This window comes from Motacilla alba, chromosome 2 (genome assembly GCF_015832195.1).
Source record: "Motacilla alba alba isolate MOTALB_02 chromosome 2, Motacilla_alba_V1.0_pri, whole genome shotgun sequence".
Taxonomy (NCBI): domain Eukaryota; kingdom Metazoa; phylum Chordata; class Aves; order Passeriformes; family Motacillidae; genus Motacilla; species Motacilla alba.
In genome coordinates this window covers 28,533,656-28,549,636 of record NC_052017.1, presented here as the reverse complement: position 1 = coordinate 28,549,636, position 15,981 = coordinate 28,533,656, and the positions used below count along the sequence as shown (strand labels likewise).

General features: G+C 35.4%; 1 protein-coding gene across 2 annotated transcripts in view; it reads left to right on the top strand.

Moving 5' to 3' along the window:
* The window catches only part of AGMO (alkylglycerol monooxygenase), a 186,906-nt gene that overhangs the window by 90,831 nt on the left and 80,094 nt on the right, over nucleotides 1–15,981 (top strand). For both annotated transcript variants that reach the window (XM_038124924.1, XM_038124932.1), the window contains exons 6-10: nucleotides 5,878–5,944; nucleotides 7,417–7,482; nucleotides 7,583–7,662; nucleotides 8,566–8,700; nucleotides 9,192–9,308. In XM_038124924.1, coding sequence (XP_037980852.1) covers nucleotides 5,878–5,944; nucleotides 7,417–7,482; nucleotides 7,583–7,662; nucleotides 8,566–8,700; nucleotides 9,192–9,308 — 465 coding nt within the window. The remainder of the gene's footprint in view (nucleotides 1–5,877; nucleotides 5,945–7,416; nucleotides 7,483–7,582; nucleotides 7,663–8,565; nucleotides 8,701–9,191; nucleotides 9,309–15,981) is intronic.

Below are 15,981 nucleotides of genomic sequence, written 5' to 3'. Positions count from 1 at the left end.
TCCTCAGCTTCCCTGTAGAGATTTTTCATGGCAAATCTGGTCACCAGAGCCATCTGTATAAATACATGGGTGTGTTGTCCTGAATTAACACAGCAGCTCTACTGGGGAATGTAATTAAGGTCATATTTTAAAATTTCCCCACCATGCTGTCTGAAATATAGATTTATATGCCAGGAATAAGAATCTTACCTTGATTTTGGTGAGGAAATGACTTGTAATATGTGTTTTACTACCAACTAGTCTAACAGAAAGCCCAAAGTTAAGTTTAGAGTGCTCTGTAGTGATGCTCCAGGGATGAATTTACCCTCTTCTGTCCTGTAGATCAGTAACACCATGAAATTGAAAGCAATGCTGTGCTACAAACAGCTTTTCTTATGCTCAAAGGAAAAAAAATCAACCCTGAACTTTTTTATATGCGAATAGTTTTACTGCAAGGTTGCCTGCTTTACTCAGTTGACATTGCTTCCTAACATTGACGTTGAAACAGAGCTAAGTAAAGATTCATGTGGTAGTGGTGACAGGAGGAGTTGTTACACAAGATGTAAAGTTTCCCTTGGATTTCATGTCACGATTTTTTCTCATTACTTAAACAAGAACTACATTGAAGTGGTGCAGGTACCAGGCAATAAAGATTTCCCTTGGTGCTGACAAACTCTGAGACCGCAAACGGAGGTGCTTACATGCCACAAGAGATATTGCATAATATTCTTTCCCTTTAGGAGAGGGATTGCTGTCACAATGGAAACATCTTTATATAAGAATGACTATTGTAGGAAAAAAAATCCATTTAGTTTCTATCATCTATAGTTGAAGATTTCAATACCAAGATATTTTATTCAGTAATGTATGAAAAGTATTCCTAAGTATGCCTTATTTAGTACATTGCTTTTGGAGTTGCTTCAATTACTGTCAGTAATTCTGCTTTATTGTTTATTGATACCAAGTATAAAAGAGGAAATGTGTTGGTTTTTAAAGAAAAGAAAGAAAGAAGAATACATGTTTTGTGGAAAAATCTTTTATAACATAAATATGTAAGATGCCTACATATTTGATTTGCAGGTAGTTTACTTAGTCCATTTGTAAGGATTTTGACAAGTGAAAAATTATTTTTGTGGCAATGGGATGTTACAAAAAAAAGGAAACAGGAAAAGAGTTTTGTTGGAATGTTGCAGTTCATCTATGGGTCACTGGCATGGGAATGTAGGTGCACATGATGTGTTAATTGAGAAAGGAAAAATTGCAGACAGGAGTTGATTTAGAACAGTAGGTGTCTGTATCAGGGAAACAAACACTAACTGTTAACCCCCAGTTTAATGGTCAAAATACAGATAAGGCTATCATTGGACAACAGTTGGGGTATTTCAACTTTTAGGGTATCGGTAGCTATTTTGCTCTATTCCCCAAATCACTTTAAATTGATGATATATAGAATAAGAATATTTTACATTTACAAGCAGACCTTTTGAGTAGTATGAAATAAGTGTTGAAGTACTGATGGTAGGGTTATGGAACAATAACATTTCAGCTTTTGTTCTTTTACTTTTTAGAATACTTTACAATAAAAAGGTCAGATACAAAAATTAGAGTAGCAGATTTTTTAAAGTGAAAATCCAAATTACAAGCATAAAAACTAAGCTCATCTTCTTATCACATTTGTTTGGTGTTCTTTACGAAGTTCACTTTTTTTCCTGATATGTGATTGTGAAAGCTCTTGCTCTAAGAAACCAATTTGAATACAGTGATATTGTAAGCTGAAGATGTTTTTCTGTCTGAATGGCTGAAACTTAGTGGTCTATGTGCTTTGGTGACTGGTTGTAACCACAGTCTAAGCCAGGTTACCGCTACAAAGAATGCTCATGAGCTCCTTTAAAATTGCCATTCTCCAAGGAAAATGTCTGGACATAATAAAGACACAGAAACAAGGATAGACTGACAGATGAAAGGTAGATGGGTAAGTAGGATACCTGCCACTGCCTTTCTTCTCTCTGGATTATTCTTTTGAATCAGGGCCGTTGCTATACCACATTAAATGTTGCTATGAGTCAGTTCTTACAAAATTAATTTCTTTCAATATGGCTGCAGTAAGTTCCTGTCAGCTTGACATGACCATGTCAGAATCATGTCTGGTAAAAATTGTCTTGCTATCCTATCCAATTTACTTAGGTGAAAAATCTGCTTGTAGGAGTTTTGCCCCAGGTAAGATGGCAGAATATAGAAAAATTCAACAAATTTAAACAAAAGAGCTATGTTGTTTGATGTGTAAGTGCTGCAAGAGCTTTCAAAATTCAGCTTTTCAGTGGTGATATATTTCTGTATGTTGGAAACATATATGGTTATATTTATAGCATTTATGCATTTATAATTTTTGGCACCAAAGTTTTTCCTCTGACAACAGTTTTTTATGGTTTTTTTAGGAATGAGCTAAGTATCTACTAGTAAACCTACTGATGGCAAAAGAAGTTTCTAGAAATAGCACCCTGTACTATTTTGACTATCTGGTGAAAAAATATTTTGATGTGTTTTAGACAAAGCATTGATTTATGGATTGCTAATGTCAACATACTAGAATTTTTGCTTCATCAGGTAGAGAGTTTTGCACTCCCTCTGAGCTTTAAAGTCATGTGGTTATGATTGTTCTCTCAGATTATTTTTTTGTCAGAGTGGGGCTAAATTGTCTTTGCAATGGAGGTGACCTTGAGTGAATAATTAATCAAAGTAGGCTTGGGTATCAATCACTAATTATGACATAGAGAAGATATTTCAGTAGATTTTTAAATTTCATCCCTCAAAGGAAGCCTGTTTTAAAGGGTGAGAGCGGTTTCGTTATCCAAATAAAATACTTCCACTATTATTAGTCAGAAAAATTTATTTAAAGTTCTGTATATAAATTTATATAAAGATTTACCCTGAGGTCCTTAGAGAGTCCCAAGACAAAAAGTTCTGCTTTAGCATAAGAAAGTCTATGTAGACTTTCAAAAGGATTAATTTTAGCTTTAAAATTTTAATTCAACCAGCTGGATATTGAGACCTGAAGGCATTCATTCTGAGAACATTTTCTTATAATCCACCGGTAGGATAAAGGTGAAAACTGCTTACTGATTCCCTGATCTCCTAGTGCACACTTGGTTTATTTTTACAAAAAAATGTTAAAATACTGAGCTAAAATTATATTAAAACCAACTGGATCAAAGTTAGTTGTGGTCTATTAGATAAATCAATGTTCTCTCAGGTGCCGGGCTGCAGTTCAATTCAAAACATTTGTCTTAGATTTTAAATTAATTTAATGGTCACATCTCACATATCTTAAAACAGTGGGATGTTCTGCTTGAGAAGGGCAGAAAATGGAACTAGCAAGAATGATGGATTGTTTCTTACCTTTAGGTGGTCTTTTCAGACTTGAACTTATTTTGAGGGAGAGTTGATCCTGCTTATGTTGTCCTTGGCTTCTGAGCTAAATGAAACAAAACAAACTTGTCTCAGGATTCCGTTTTTCCAGTCAAGTGTGAGGAGGATTTTGAGAAAGATGGTCCAAATATTACAGTTCTATGTATGTGAAGAATTTTGGTATTTCTATACTCCTTTAATTACAGAAATTCTCTACTTAACCAATTAAGTAGATGTTATTTTTGCAGTTATTGAGGAGAAAAAATTAAAAAATGTTACTTTTTCCTTTTATTATCTTTACCTGATTCATAACAATTTAAATACATCTGAGGAATATCCTAAGTCTGCTTTTTGAATCTAAATCTACTTGCACTTGAAGAACTGTAACTGAAAGAGACATGGAAGTGCTGTATTTCAGGACTTTGTTCTGTAAACCTTAAAGGAATGAAAATCCTTTTTAGGACATGCTCTCGTGAGTAATGACTGTCCCTCTCAATGTTGTTTGGTTTTGGTTTTTTTGCCATTATTATCTTATTTCTATTATTATGTTACAGATCACCCCTTTTGGCAATATGAGTATTAAATTTACTAATTAAATTCCCTAAAAGGAAAATAATTATAGATTCTTGGATTTGTTTCTTAAGGTCTAAGCATTTTTATTTAGCTGCTTTAATGCCCCCTGCTCCCATTTAATGCCCAGACATTATGGCCATAATCAGACATGGTGAATAGATACTGTTTCAGAATGTATTGTGAATAGATGTCCTTTCTGATCATCCAGTGATTGCATCACTTTGTGACATATGGATTTGGGATTAAGGAATAGTTTCTGTGTTCAAAGAAAATACTTCCACTACTATTAGTCAGAAACATATTTTATTTATTTATTTATTTATTTATTTATTAGTATTTATTTTATTATTTTATTTAGTTTTGTTTGTTTGTTTGTTTGTTTGTTTGTTTGTCCACACACTTCTGTTGAGCTAACCAAAGCACCTAATTTGAAGTCAGTGCTGTCTTTCCTCTTATTCCATGGTAGCTGAGAGTACCTAATTTAGCAGAAAGCCCGCTGACACAAACTTAATTCGTCAGCATTTTTTGACAAAGCTTGAAACACTAGAGGTGGCTTTTGGCAATAGATACTTTCTATAATTTTTGGGTTGTTAATAAAATGATCAAGGCTATCTTTCTGTATTGTGGATTCATTGCCTTAGATTGTAGCTCCTCATTGTAGATGATGAATTTATGCTGATCTACTGTCTCTTCATGCCTCCAACTCATGACAGTGACCATATATTGAACAAAAATCAGGAACTGATCTAGTTAAACTGACTTAGAAAAACAAAACAAAGGCAGTTTTTATTTGCTTCAGTTCCCCAGTCAGGTTTGTTGTGTTAATGCATTTGTGCCAGGGTAGAAGAGGGTTACTGATAGAGGAAACAAGCAGTGAAATGTACTGAAGGGGGAAGGAGTACTTGTTTCTGGGTCAGTGGCACCTATTTGCGGACATAAAGTGTTTGCAAAACTGGTATCATAGAGTTGCACTGAATCCCAATCAGTGTCACTGGATAGGGATAAGAAAAATGAGGGAAACAATTTGTGTGGAATCACAGAATCATCAAGGCTATAAGTGACCTTTAAGACTAGCGAGTCAAACCATCAACCCAGCATCACCAGAATGACCCCTAAGCCATATCCCCCAGTTGCCCCATCCAGATACCTCTGGAACTTTTCCAGAGATACTGACTCCACCACCTCCCTGAGCAATTTATTCCAATGCCTAAACACTCTTCCAGTGATTTTTTTTTTCTAATATCCAATGTAAACCTCCTCTGGCACAACTTAAAGCCATTTCCTCTTGTCCTTTCATTTGGGACATGGCAGAAGAAACCAACCCACACCTCACTACAACCTACTTTCAGGGAGGTACAGAGCAGTGAAGTTCTTCCAAGCCTCCTTGTCTCCAGGCTAAACAATCCCAGTTCCCTCAGTCACTCCTCACATAACATGTTTTCTAGACCCTTCAGCAGCTCTGTTGCCCTTCTCTGGACATGCTCCAGCACCTCACTTTCCTTTCTGGAAGTGAGAGGCCCAAAACTGAACACAGTACTCAAGGTGCAGCCTCACCAGTGCTTAGTACACTGGGACAATCAGTTCCCTGTGATTCCATCCTGTTATCAGTTCATGATTGCCAATTCTCTCAAAGATTCTCATGGAATAAAGATAAAAACAATTCACTTTTAGATCAAAAGAAATTAGCTTCTGCATCAAAAAGAAATTTAATTTATAACTTGTATTTTAATATTTAAATAAAAATTTCTGTAACTGTAATACAGGGAAATGGTTCAGAAAAAAATATTTCACTTCTGTCTTTCTATGCAGTTCTCCAGAAGATAAACATCCTCTCTTTAGCTTTTCCTTCTTTTCATTTCCCTAATTCTTCTTGGTCTTATACAGTATTTTCAAGTTCATTGAAACATTACATTTTTTAAGGTTATCACCAAACTTGGGCCTCTGGAATGGATACTTAATACTCCCAGTCATCACAGAGTTCATCATGGTAAGATAAAAGTGGAACCTATTGTTCCTTTTTTTTCCTCAGGGTCACTATTTGTATAGTAATAATAATATAGTAAAATTGTACTGTAAAATCAGTTTTACAGAAAGATTTTAATTTTGACCTCTACTTCAGAATAGGTCCCTGTTCAGTTAGAAATTCCACAGTTTTTTAAAATATGTAATCAGAACTTACATTTAATTTAGACATTTTTATGTTTAAGATTAATTATTGAGGAGAAATTAAGTCTGGTTAGCATGAAATAGAAGACTTTGAGAAAAAAAAATCAATATTTTTAAGTATGAAGAGTGATAGAAAAATACCTCATCCTTTCCTGGCTACTGAATTATCAACAAATACTCTTTTGCAAATGCAAGCAATGTATATGTGAAAAACATGGCAAGGTTTTAGAAGAACTTTTAAATATTTTAGTGGAATTTGATTTCATCTGTTTGAATTATTGGTAAATCTCACTTCACAAAAGTGCATAATAGTTGATTTTGATCAGTATTCAGAAGCCTTCAAGACAGTGATGCACGTGTAAATTGTACTAATAAATCCACTGCATACTGAAAAATGTCATGAATGTATCTGAGACACAGAAGTGGATTTCACAGATGTCCTTAGCTCATTCAGTGTGCAGAGATAGTAAGTTTAAAAAAAAATTGGGGGAATGGAAGAACAGTTTGAAACAGACTCAAATGAAGTTACATGTGCAGAGGATGTTTATTGTATCCTCACAATCCCTGTATCCACGGTGGTGGTGCTCTAAGTGTCTAGTCCTTAAAATTTGCACAAATACCGGTAGTCCTCAGGGAGACACTCTGTTCTTATTTGTACAGCTGTAAATCTGAGCTATGCTCTCATCCTGATTGGAGTTAAGCTAAATCATTATGGGGCTGATCAGGGGCTGTACAGCTGCTCCAGAATATCTCCACAAACTTAGGGATGTGTAACCAATGCTTCTTCACTCATAACTTTGAGAGGACTGCTTATATACAAATACATTCCCTAGAAAACATACAAGGATCAGTTTTCCTCACACTGAAATTAATAGTGCAGGATCAGACATATGACATAGAGGCTAGAGACACCTGACAGATATTAATGAGATAATTACACATATATGTATTTAGCATATATGTTCTTAGGTATAAACTGATGGAATCATTTTTGTTTGCTTTTTAGTTTGTCTTTTATAAATATATTTTGACCTGGTTTTAGTCTCGGAATTTCACAGAAATTTTGGGCGTGACACGTTAGATTTGTATGTTTGAATCTGAAGAGAAAGAGAGAAATAAGGCTATTAAGGAAAAAAGAAATATACATAGAAGTATGAGGAGTGGTGGGTTAGCTATCTTTTAAAGTTATTTTTAGATTATTAAGTGATTCAAATGATGATTTTTCCTTCGTAATTCCGTTCCTAGTATTCTTATTTATCCTATTACTTGTCTCATAATTGATTTTTTTTATAGGTAGAAATCCTTACTGCATTGACAAAAATTATGGTGGCACGCTCATTATCTGGGACAGGATATTTGGTAAGTAAAAGAAGGTGTTTTCTGTCATGTTAAATCAATGTGGAAAAAATATGTATACTTGTGAATTTGTTTGTTATTCTTTTTTTTCTTCTTTAATCAGGAACATTTGAGGCCGAAGATGCGAAAGTTGTATATGGCTTAACACATCCAGTAAATTCATTTGATCCCATCATGCTCCAGGTGCTATAGTTTTCATCATTGATTCTGATATCTTCAACATTCAGTCATATTCCAAATAAACTCCTCTCTTGAGGACACACAGTTGAGGTCATCCTTGCATTGCTGACCAGTCAATTACATTATCTACAATTTCTTCAGTACTTCATTATAAGACAGCCATTTCTACTGACTGCACTGAGTATATGCAGAGCTTGTAGTAATCATGAAAATATATAACAGAAAAATTAACAAATAACTAGAAAAGTGATATATAAGGTGTTGGACTGAATGTTGGAATGAGGTGTTTTGCAGTGCAATAATAAATTGTGAAGCGCAGACAAAAGCATATAATAAAAAAAAACTAATTAGTATGGTGCATCTTAGATTTATTGGTTCAGGTTTCACTTAAGCTAGGTAAAAATTCTCTGCAAAAACATGAGAAGCAGTGGAGTCCATATTTGCTTTTCATGATTCTTCATCTGAGGAGGAATCTCAAAGATAGAGAAATTTTACTGTCAGGGCTGGAAAGTGGGAGGATGTGCAATTATATCCATTTCAGTCAGATACTAAGTAATTTAATTACTGAGAGTGTGTCATTTCAAGGTCTCAGTAACCAAATCATACTGCATAAATATAGCTATTCAATATGCCACTAAATACTCAGGAGTGATTACAGGAGATACAGATGGAAAAACAGATTTTCCTCTGAACAGAATCATTGTAATCCTCACCAAATTAACCAAGGGCTTCATATTGGTTTTGACTATTTCAGCCAGGTTTTCTGAACAGTTGTCATCTATTTCTAATTTATTCTCTTAAAAGAGTTTGAAAAATCATTTATTTGAAAACTAAATATTAATAAAATACAATGTTTTATTAATCTTTATTTTGCAAATAATGAAAAATTGCTTACTTTTTTTTCAGTTACGTCCCTTGGCTCATATTTGGAACACGTTTTGGGCCACGCCTGGATTCTGCAATAAGCTTTCTGTCATATTCAAAGGGCCAGGCTGGGGACCAGGCAAACCTAGACTTGGCCTTCCTGAGGAAATCCCAGTGGTAAATAGAACATGCACAGGCTTTCAGTTGTGTGTAATTTACTTGGGCCTCTTAATGCTACTGGATCAATGTTAAAAACTCTACACATGCTATTTTAAATTAGCAAATTAGCAGTCATAAAGCATGGGGGAAGATGAATTGGGAAAAGAAACGGAAGGAAATGAATGTTTTAACTGTGGGGGTTTTTTTCTTTTTATTTGACAGAAAAAGTGTGTTTTTTAAGTTATTTTTTCATTATTCATTTCCTGAAGAGATTTTCAAAATTTTTTCTATGGAGTACAGTAATTTCTCCTTTTTTTTTTCAGCTGTGGGCATGCACAAACACACAAAGTTAAACTGTCTCAAACTAGGTAGTACATAAGTTTGACAGTAGATTTTCTTTCCTCAATTAGCTGTCACCCCTTTTGTGTTTGTAAGTGTAAAGAATATTAAGGAGCAAGAGGCCAGAGCAGGTCACTCTTGAAAGCAAGTAACTGTTTTGCTTTATACAGATCACTGGAAAAGAAGTTCCCTTCAATCCACATGTACCAGCTTATCTTAATTGCTATGCATTTGTACATTTTGCTGTAATAGTGGACTTGTACACCGAACTTCTTGCTTCTATGACTGTAAGTAATTCCTTCCTTTATGAAATAATATCTCCTGCTAACAGCAAAGACGCATAACATTTTTGAATATTAAAGGATTGGGCAGCAGCTCTACAGCCAACTCATATCTTATTTGAACTACTAAAATAATAACTAGTTTCTGTAAAAGAATTAGCCTAAATGGCAAAATACATAGTTCCATGCTATTAAATATACATTTGATATTGTTTAGTAAACAGTTTTTAATAACCGTATCAGTTATTTACGTAAAATAAATTATTTACCCGGAAGACATATGTGCCTGCTTCAGTTTTTAGTACCTCATGAGGCTTGAAACTATGGAGTTTTAAGGTATTAAGATTGGTCGTACCATTGAACACCCAGGCTTTAGAAGGAAGATTGCAGTGGTCTTGCTGTGCTTGCAGATGGGTAGGTTGGTGTCAGCATGAGTTCAGAGTTGTAGGAGCACAAAGTCAGGGCAAATTTTTCTTCCAATCTCCAACATACAAAAGCATTGATAGAAGCACAGCAAGGAGAGGCATGTATTTATCACCACAGACTTGCCTGGTGGGATCTCCATGGTGACTGGTTTCTCTCTGGATACCTGGCAGCCTGTGAAGGTGAACTACAAGGCCATGTCCACCTAAAAGAAATGAGACGTTAACTGCTTCCAACATTTCACATCCCTCCAAGCTCCTTTTTTTTTCTTCTTGTCTTTATAACTCTCTCTCATGTACTAAAGCTAAAATTTCATAGTTATGAAGCAGGATTTAATGGATATAATATTCCCACAAATAAGTCAAAGACATCTCAAGATGTACAGAAACACCCCAAAACTCTGTTTGATGAAATGCCCTTTGGTCTTCTTCTTAAACCCTTTCTAAGACCCCCTTAGTTAAAGAGCAGTGTTCTTGCTGTGTTTGTGTCACCCACGTTGTTGCAGGCAGGCTGTAAACACCCAAAGGGCTCCTTGGGTTCTTCAGCCTTGTCCTGGAATGCTCACCTGGCAATCTCCAACCCTTGGCCAGCAGTGGTCACTGTCCCCTGCCCACCTCATTGGACACTGCAGGACGTAGCATTCCTGGTATAATATAAAAGCTACCTCAGACATATTCTTTAGAGTAGTATGGAGTTATTCTATGTACTATATTTACTTCTGCAAAGGGTCACACTGCAATTGCAGGGAATTAAGAGATTACTAAATCATCTGAGGCTTAGTCTATTATAAGGCATGAGTCTATTATAAGGAAATTAAGCCAAAGGTATGAATAAATACCTCCAAAATACACAAGTCAAACAGTATACATGATTGCCAATGTTCCTGTATTGAGAAAAACCTCTGCAAGATTTTCCAGAATACTTCTAGATTCCTACATTTGCATAGGAATCAAACTCTGTGTTTGAGGTTTTTCCATTTGTTTCATTTTGCAGTTGAATTGTTTGTTTTTTGAGTTTTTTTAACTCTATACTGTTGCTTTTAGTAGCCAGAATTAAGGAGTCTGATTTTTTTTTCTATTTTATTCTTTTTTCTTTTGGCCTTTTTCTGGTCCTGGAAAGAAAAATGGATGGTCCACATTATTTTATCTGCTGGTAACTGCAGCTGTTTAAGAATAAGTAATAAAGAAAGTTGAAAAATGCACCCAAGCCCCAGATAATCACTAAATTCTTTCAGTCATGGAGGAAACATCCTGAAGATCCTCCATTTATGAGCTTATTGTAGAAAAGCAACTAAAAATTATCTGCACAAAACTGCAGGGTAATAAGGTAGTAAGGATAAGCAGAGCACAGGGGCCTGGAAGCACCTCATCTCAGGACATAAACCTTCAGTGTGGGTGTAGAAATTGCTGGTCCCAAGGCAGAGTTCCAGCATCGCTCTGCAGTACAGTGGAGAAGCTGTCATGAGAAGGAAGCTTGTGTATGAATAACTTTACTTGGCAAAAAACCTTTCTTCAATATCAATTTTCCACTACACTGAGTTATGAAATGTCTATGGATACAACTGGAACGTTCTGTCTGGCTATGAATTATGTCATAACTGTGGCATAGCTCCATAAATGGAGAAAACTAACTGTTTTCCTCATCTTTAGGTATAAGTTCCATTTCATAACAGCCATAAGACACAGCACACAGCTATTACATTTCTCAAGTGATTACAGTTGCTCAGTGTTTGGTCTCACGCCCTGTAGAAGTGTTAAATTTCTCTATCCATAAAGAGCAACCATATACCTTCTGTCTGAATGACCTACATTTAACTTATGAAAAGAGTAAAACAGGAAAGAACAAATATATATTTTCCACAGGAGAGAGCATACAGTGTTTGTTTTCTGTACAGTGATCTGCACTACATCCAGTGAATAAAAATTGCTTTCTGAGCTCTGCACATCTAGATCTGATCCAAAGCTCCTTGAAGAAATGGGATTTGGATCAGTCCCAGAGAGAGTGCTAGGAGTGCAAAACTGCAGTACATTCAAAGCAAAAGTCTCATAGCTCCAGAACTTCAGGTATCATATAAATCAAAGTGAAGTGCACCTTAAACACATTTTGCAGTGTCTTTTTTTTTGTTAGATACTATAACATTTACTGTGCTTATAATTATATGAATATGTGAGCAGTTTCAATTAGATGGAAATTAGTAAGATCTCTTGAAGGTTAAGAACACAATTAATGTGTCCATTCAGTAGGACATCACCAAGCACAATGATTACAACATTACAGTGTATGTAATATTGCTGAGAATTAACTTTTTTTTTCCTAGGAATTCTAAGTTAAAATCAATTCATACTGCTAAAGACACCTAACAATAGAAAATTCATAGCATCATATTAGCATTCCTAATTTGAATGTATCTGATCATCTGATGTATGAGAGCAGAACAACTGTTAACTTATGAAATGTGCTAACGTCATTCCTAGAAGTTCTTTTGAACCAGTGGACAAATCAGAATGAGAAACATGAGAAAGAATAACATCCATGTTATTCTTCCAAAGGAATAAAAAACCTGGTTCTTTGCAGTATAAAAAGGTCAATTTTGAATATTTCAATGCTTATCTAAATACATATTTGGAATAACATTTCCTTTGTTTAAATGAATTATTTTTCCTCATTACTAAAAAAACCCCCATAAAATAATAATGCTATGGCATTCTGTTGATTACAAAGCCATGTAAACTTCTTACTAAATTCTATAATCCCCTTCTCCCCCCCCCATTTTTTAAGGCTCAAAGATATTTTTAAAGCTTTAAATGAAATGAAAATCCAACAGAAATATTTTTTTCTGCTTGATTGCAGCCAATAACCACATTGCAAAGTTGTGACTGACTTGTAATTGGGGAACCTGCTGTGGTCCCACATGCTTCTCTGTTTATACAAATACTCCAGTATATAAGTACTCATTTATTTTATATATACATCCATGCATACTATGTTTAGGTGGAACAGGGATGCTAACACTAATGAAGGTGTAAAAGGCACATTCTTTTTTGCACTGCTGCTTGTAGTGCATAGATTTAATATATGATGTTAGTTTAGTGATATAACCCGCTGACTATTTTGTTGATTTTGGTAGAGTAATGCCTAGAAAATGGATGCCTCAGCTGCCAACATCCACTTCATAGGGTGATACATGTTTGAAAGCAAATAAAAGAATCAAGGCAGCATATTACTATAATACTATAACACTGGAGCTGTAAGAGAAAGTTAGGGAAGCAAACTAACAGTGGTAAAAATTACTCTCTAGGCTGGTTTTCTAAAAGATGTTATTTCCAATGGCATCATGGTGTATTTCACTGAAAATTTCTTGGTAACCCTTGACTAGCAGTACGAATGAGGACATTTTTTTTGTTGTATGTGAATGTGGTACATGTACCTCCAGTGAAGGGTAACTTGCACCTTCTACCTTCATAATTTCCAGTAAGGCTTTCTGCCTCACCCTTCACCACTCTGAAAGCTGATGTTTTGGGAAGAGGAAAGCTGCCACACTGTGCTCAGGCATTACAGTGCCGTGCTTTTGCGTCAATCAGATGATAGCCAGTTTGAAACTAACCAGGATCTGCAGCTTGTGCTTTAGAGTCCTCCAGTCCTTCACATTCTGGGCCAGAGTGCATACTCACCATAAGGAGTTTTACAAATAGCTAGTGTTCGAAACAGTACAGTTCAAGTAGGAGTGTGTCTGAAGAGAAATGGAAATTGGCCTGAAAAAACAAATCTGTAAAATATGATCACACCTGGCTCAGGTAGCTATTATGCCAAAGAACTTCATATAGCATTTTAACCATTTAAAGATAAAGGCTTGTTTACATTTGAGTTTGATTTTTTAAAAAGTTATAAGGCTGCTTCAGTTCTTCTGATTTACGAACAGATATTAAAATGTATTTCTATTCCCAATTTTTTTCTGGAACTCCATGTTTAAAACTGATCTGAAATTTATTAATTTCCTGTCAATTTCTTAGTCTGTGCTTTATTATTCTGTGTTAGATAAATGTGGGGGATAATTTTAATTCTTTTTTTTCTGTTCTAGTAATGTAAATTAAAATATGTTTCAGCTAAGAACAAAGTCCTTGATAGAAGTTATGGGTAAAACTACCACTAAAATATGACCCAAAATTGTCTGGTTTTGGGAAGTGTTTCCATCATCCACTCAAATCCAACTCTTAATGCAGTACCAATGTAGACTTAATGCAGTAGTCTTTAGTCTTGCAGTCTAGCTAATGGCAAGAAATGGAATTCCCAAAGTGCTTAGCTTATTCCCACATTCCCAGTGTGCTCTCTCCACAAGTTTCAGCAAAAGCTTAGGTTAATAACAGGTTTTAGGGCACTTCAGTAAACTTAAAGGCTGGTAGAATGAATCAGCATTATCTTATCTGCTGCTGTCAGTTTTCTGCAGCTGGAGTCACAAGTAAACCCAGATGCCTAGGGCAAGCTAGCCAACTTGGGATCACTAGAAAGGCAAGAAAGTTTGAAATCATGCAGCTCTTTAAAACTGGAAACTAGGGATTCCCTCACTCATTCATAGCATGTACTGTTGAACCCTTCCTGAAGACAGGTATTAGCACTCGTATGAAAACCATTGCAGTTTTGTTCATTTTACACCAAGTGGGATTTTGGCCATATATTGTAATGTAGGTACTCCATGACTTGATGGAAATCCGGATTTGATGTTTAGTTCTCTTTCCTGCCTAAGAAGATACAAAACCTTGCCTCTCTCAGGCTCTACCACTGTGAGAGCATTTTTCAGGCAGTCTGCCGGACCTGGTACATCACAGTGGAAACAAAGAAAAATCAAACCCGCCTGGCGAGAATAAGTAGATTTTAAAAAAGGGGTAATTTTTCAACTTAAAAGTGAGGACAGTCTTTAAGGAGAAAAGTCTTGAATTTCAGTCTTTGTTCCCTGGAAAACTCCTTTATTAGACAAGTAACAATCATTGAAAAGCCTATCAAAGCATTTCTAAGAAATTTATGGGTGAGTTCCCTTATGCCGTGCCAAATCATATTTTTCTTTGCTCACTTCTTGAATTTTTGTATGACCCAGATTGTACAGGAAGCTGAAGTGGAAGTTGAACTCAGAATGGCTAGATGAGCAGTTAAAGTACTCCTCATTTAATTAAATTGAAATAGAGTCCATGCCTGATTTTTACAAAAAAGCTCTGTCCAAACATTTTGTCACTTCAAAACAAATTTCTCCTATTGCTAGTGATGAAAAGTTTATCATAAGGAGGAATGGAACAGATTGGTAATGTGGAAATGCAGTAATAAGTTTGATTCTCACCTGGTACAAATCTGTGCAACAGAGTGGCTTGACAGGTGTCATTTGTGAGAACTGTGTTCTGGCTTGTAAACTGGTGAGGCTGCTGTTTAGCTTGCTCATTGCTGGGATTGAGTTTTCTTTGCTCAATAACTGTTGAGGATACCTAAGTAGGTGTTTGTGATGCTTCAGTAAAACAACAGAAACCCACCCAGACCAAGTGTGTGGCTTGATGTGTTTTGCAAACATGGGCACTCTAAGTTCACACCGCTGTAAAACTTGAGAGTATCCTCCTGTGGCCTCCCATGCTCACAGATACTTACCTTAGATCTCTTTGAGGGGTTGGGGCCACGACCGAAAGAAGTTGAGCATGTCACTGAATGGGATTTATGGAAATCAGGGCAGATATTTGTGGAGTTTTATTTTTCCAATGCCTGCAAATGAAGAGCAAGATGCTGTTCATAAACTCTTTTGCTGCGAACAAGAAAGGATTTGTATAACTCAATCAGATCCACTACTTATGTTTTGTTTTGTTTCATTTTAATAAAAAACCAAAACAAAAAACCAACAACAACAACAAAACAAACAAACAAACAAAAAACCCCCAAAAAAACCCACCAAAAAAACCCCACAAAAGCTTTTCAAAACTAATATTTGAAACAAAATCGGGGAGGGAAAAAAGGAAACCGATTAAATATTTGATTTTCAAAGGCAGCTGTATAGAATACAAAATAAATATTTAATAAATTTTTAAAAATTCAAACTTTACAATCAAAATAATTTCTGGTTTTCTGAATTTTTTATGTCATTTTGATGTAAATTTTAAGGACAGAAGTCCTCATGCTGTGATTCATCTAAATACTCATGCAGTTGTTAATGTTTTATTCCAGTGTGATTGAAGTTAATGATATGAGCTAAAAAGTTTTGCTGACTTGGGAACCAAGTGTCAAGTTG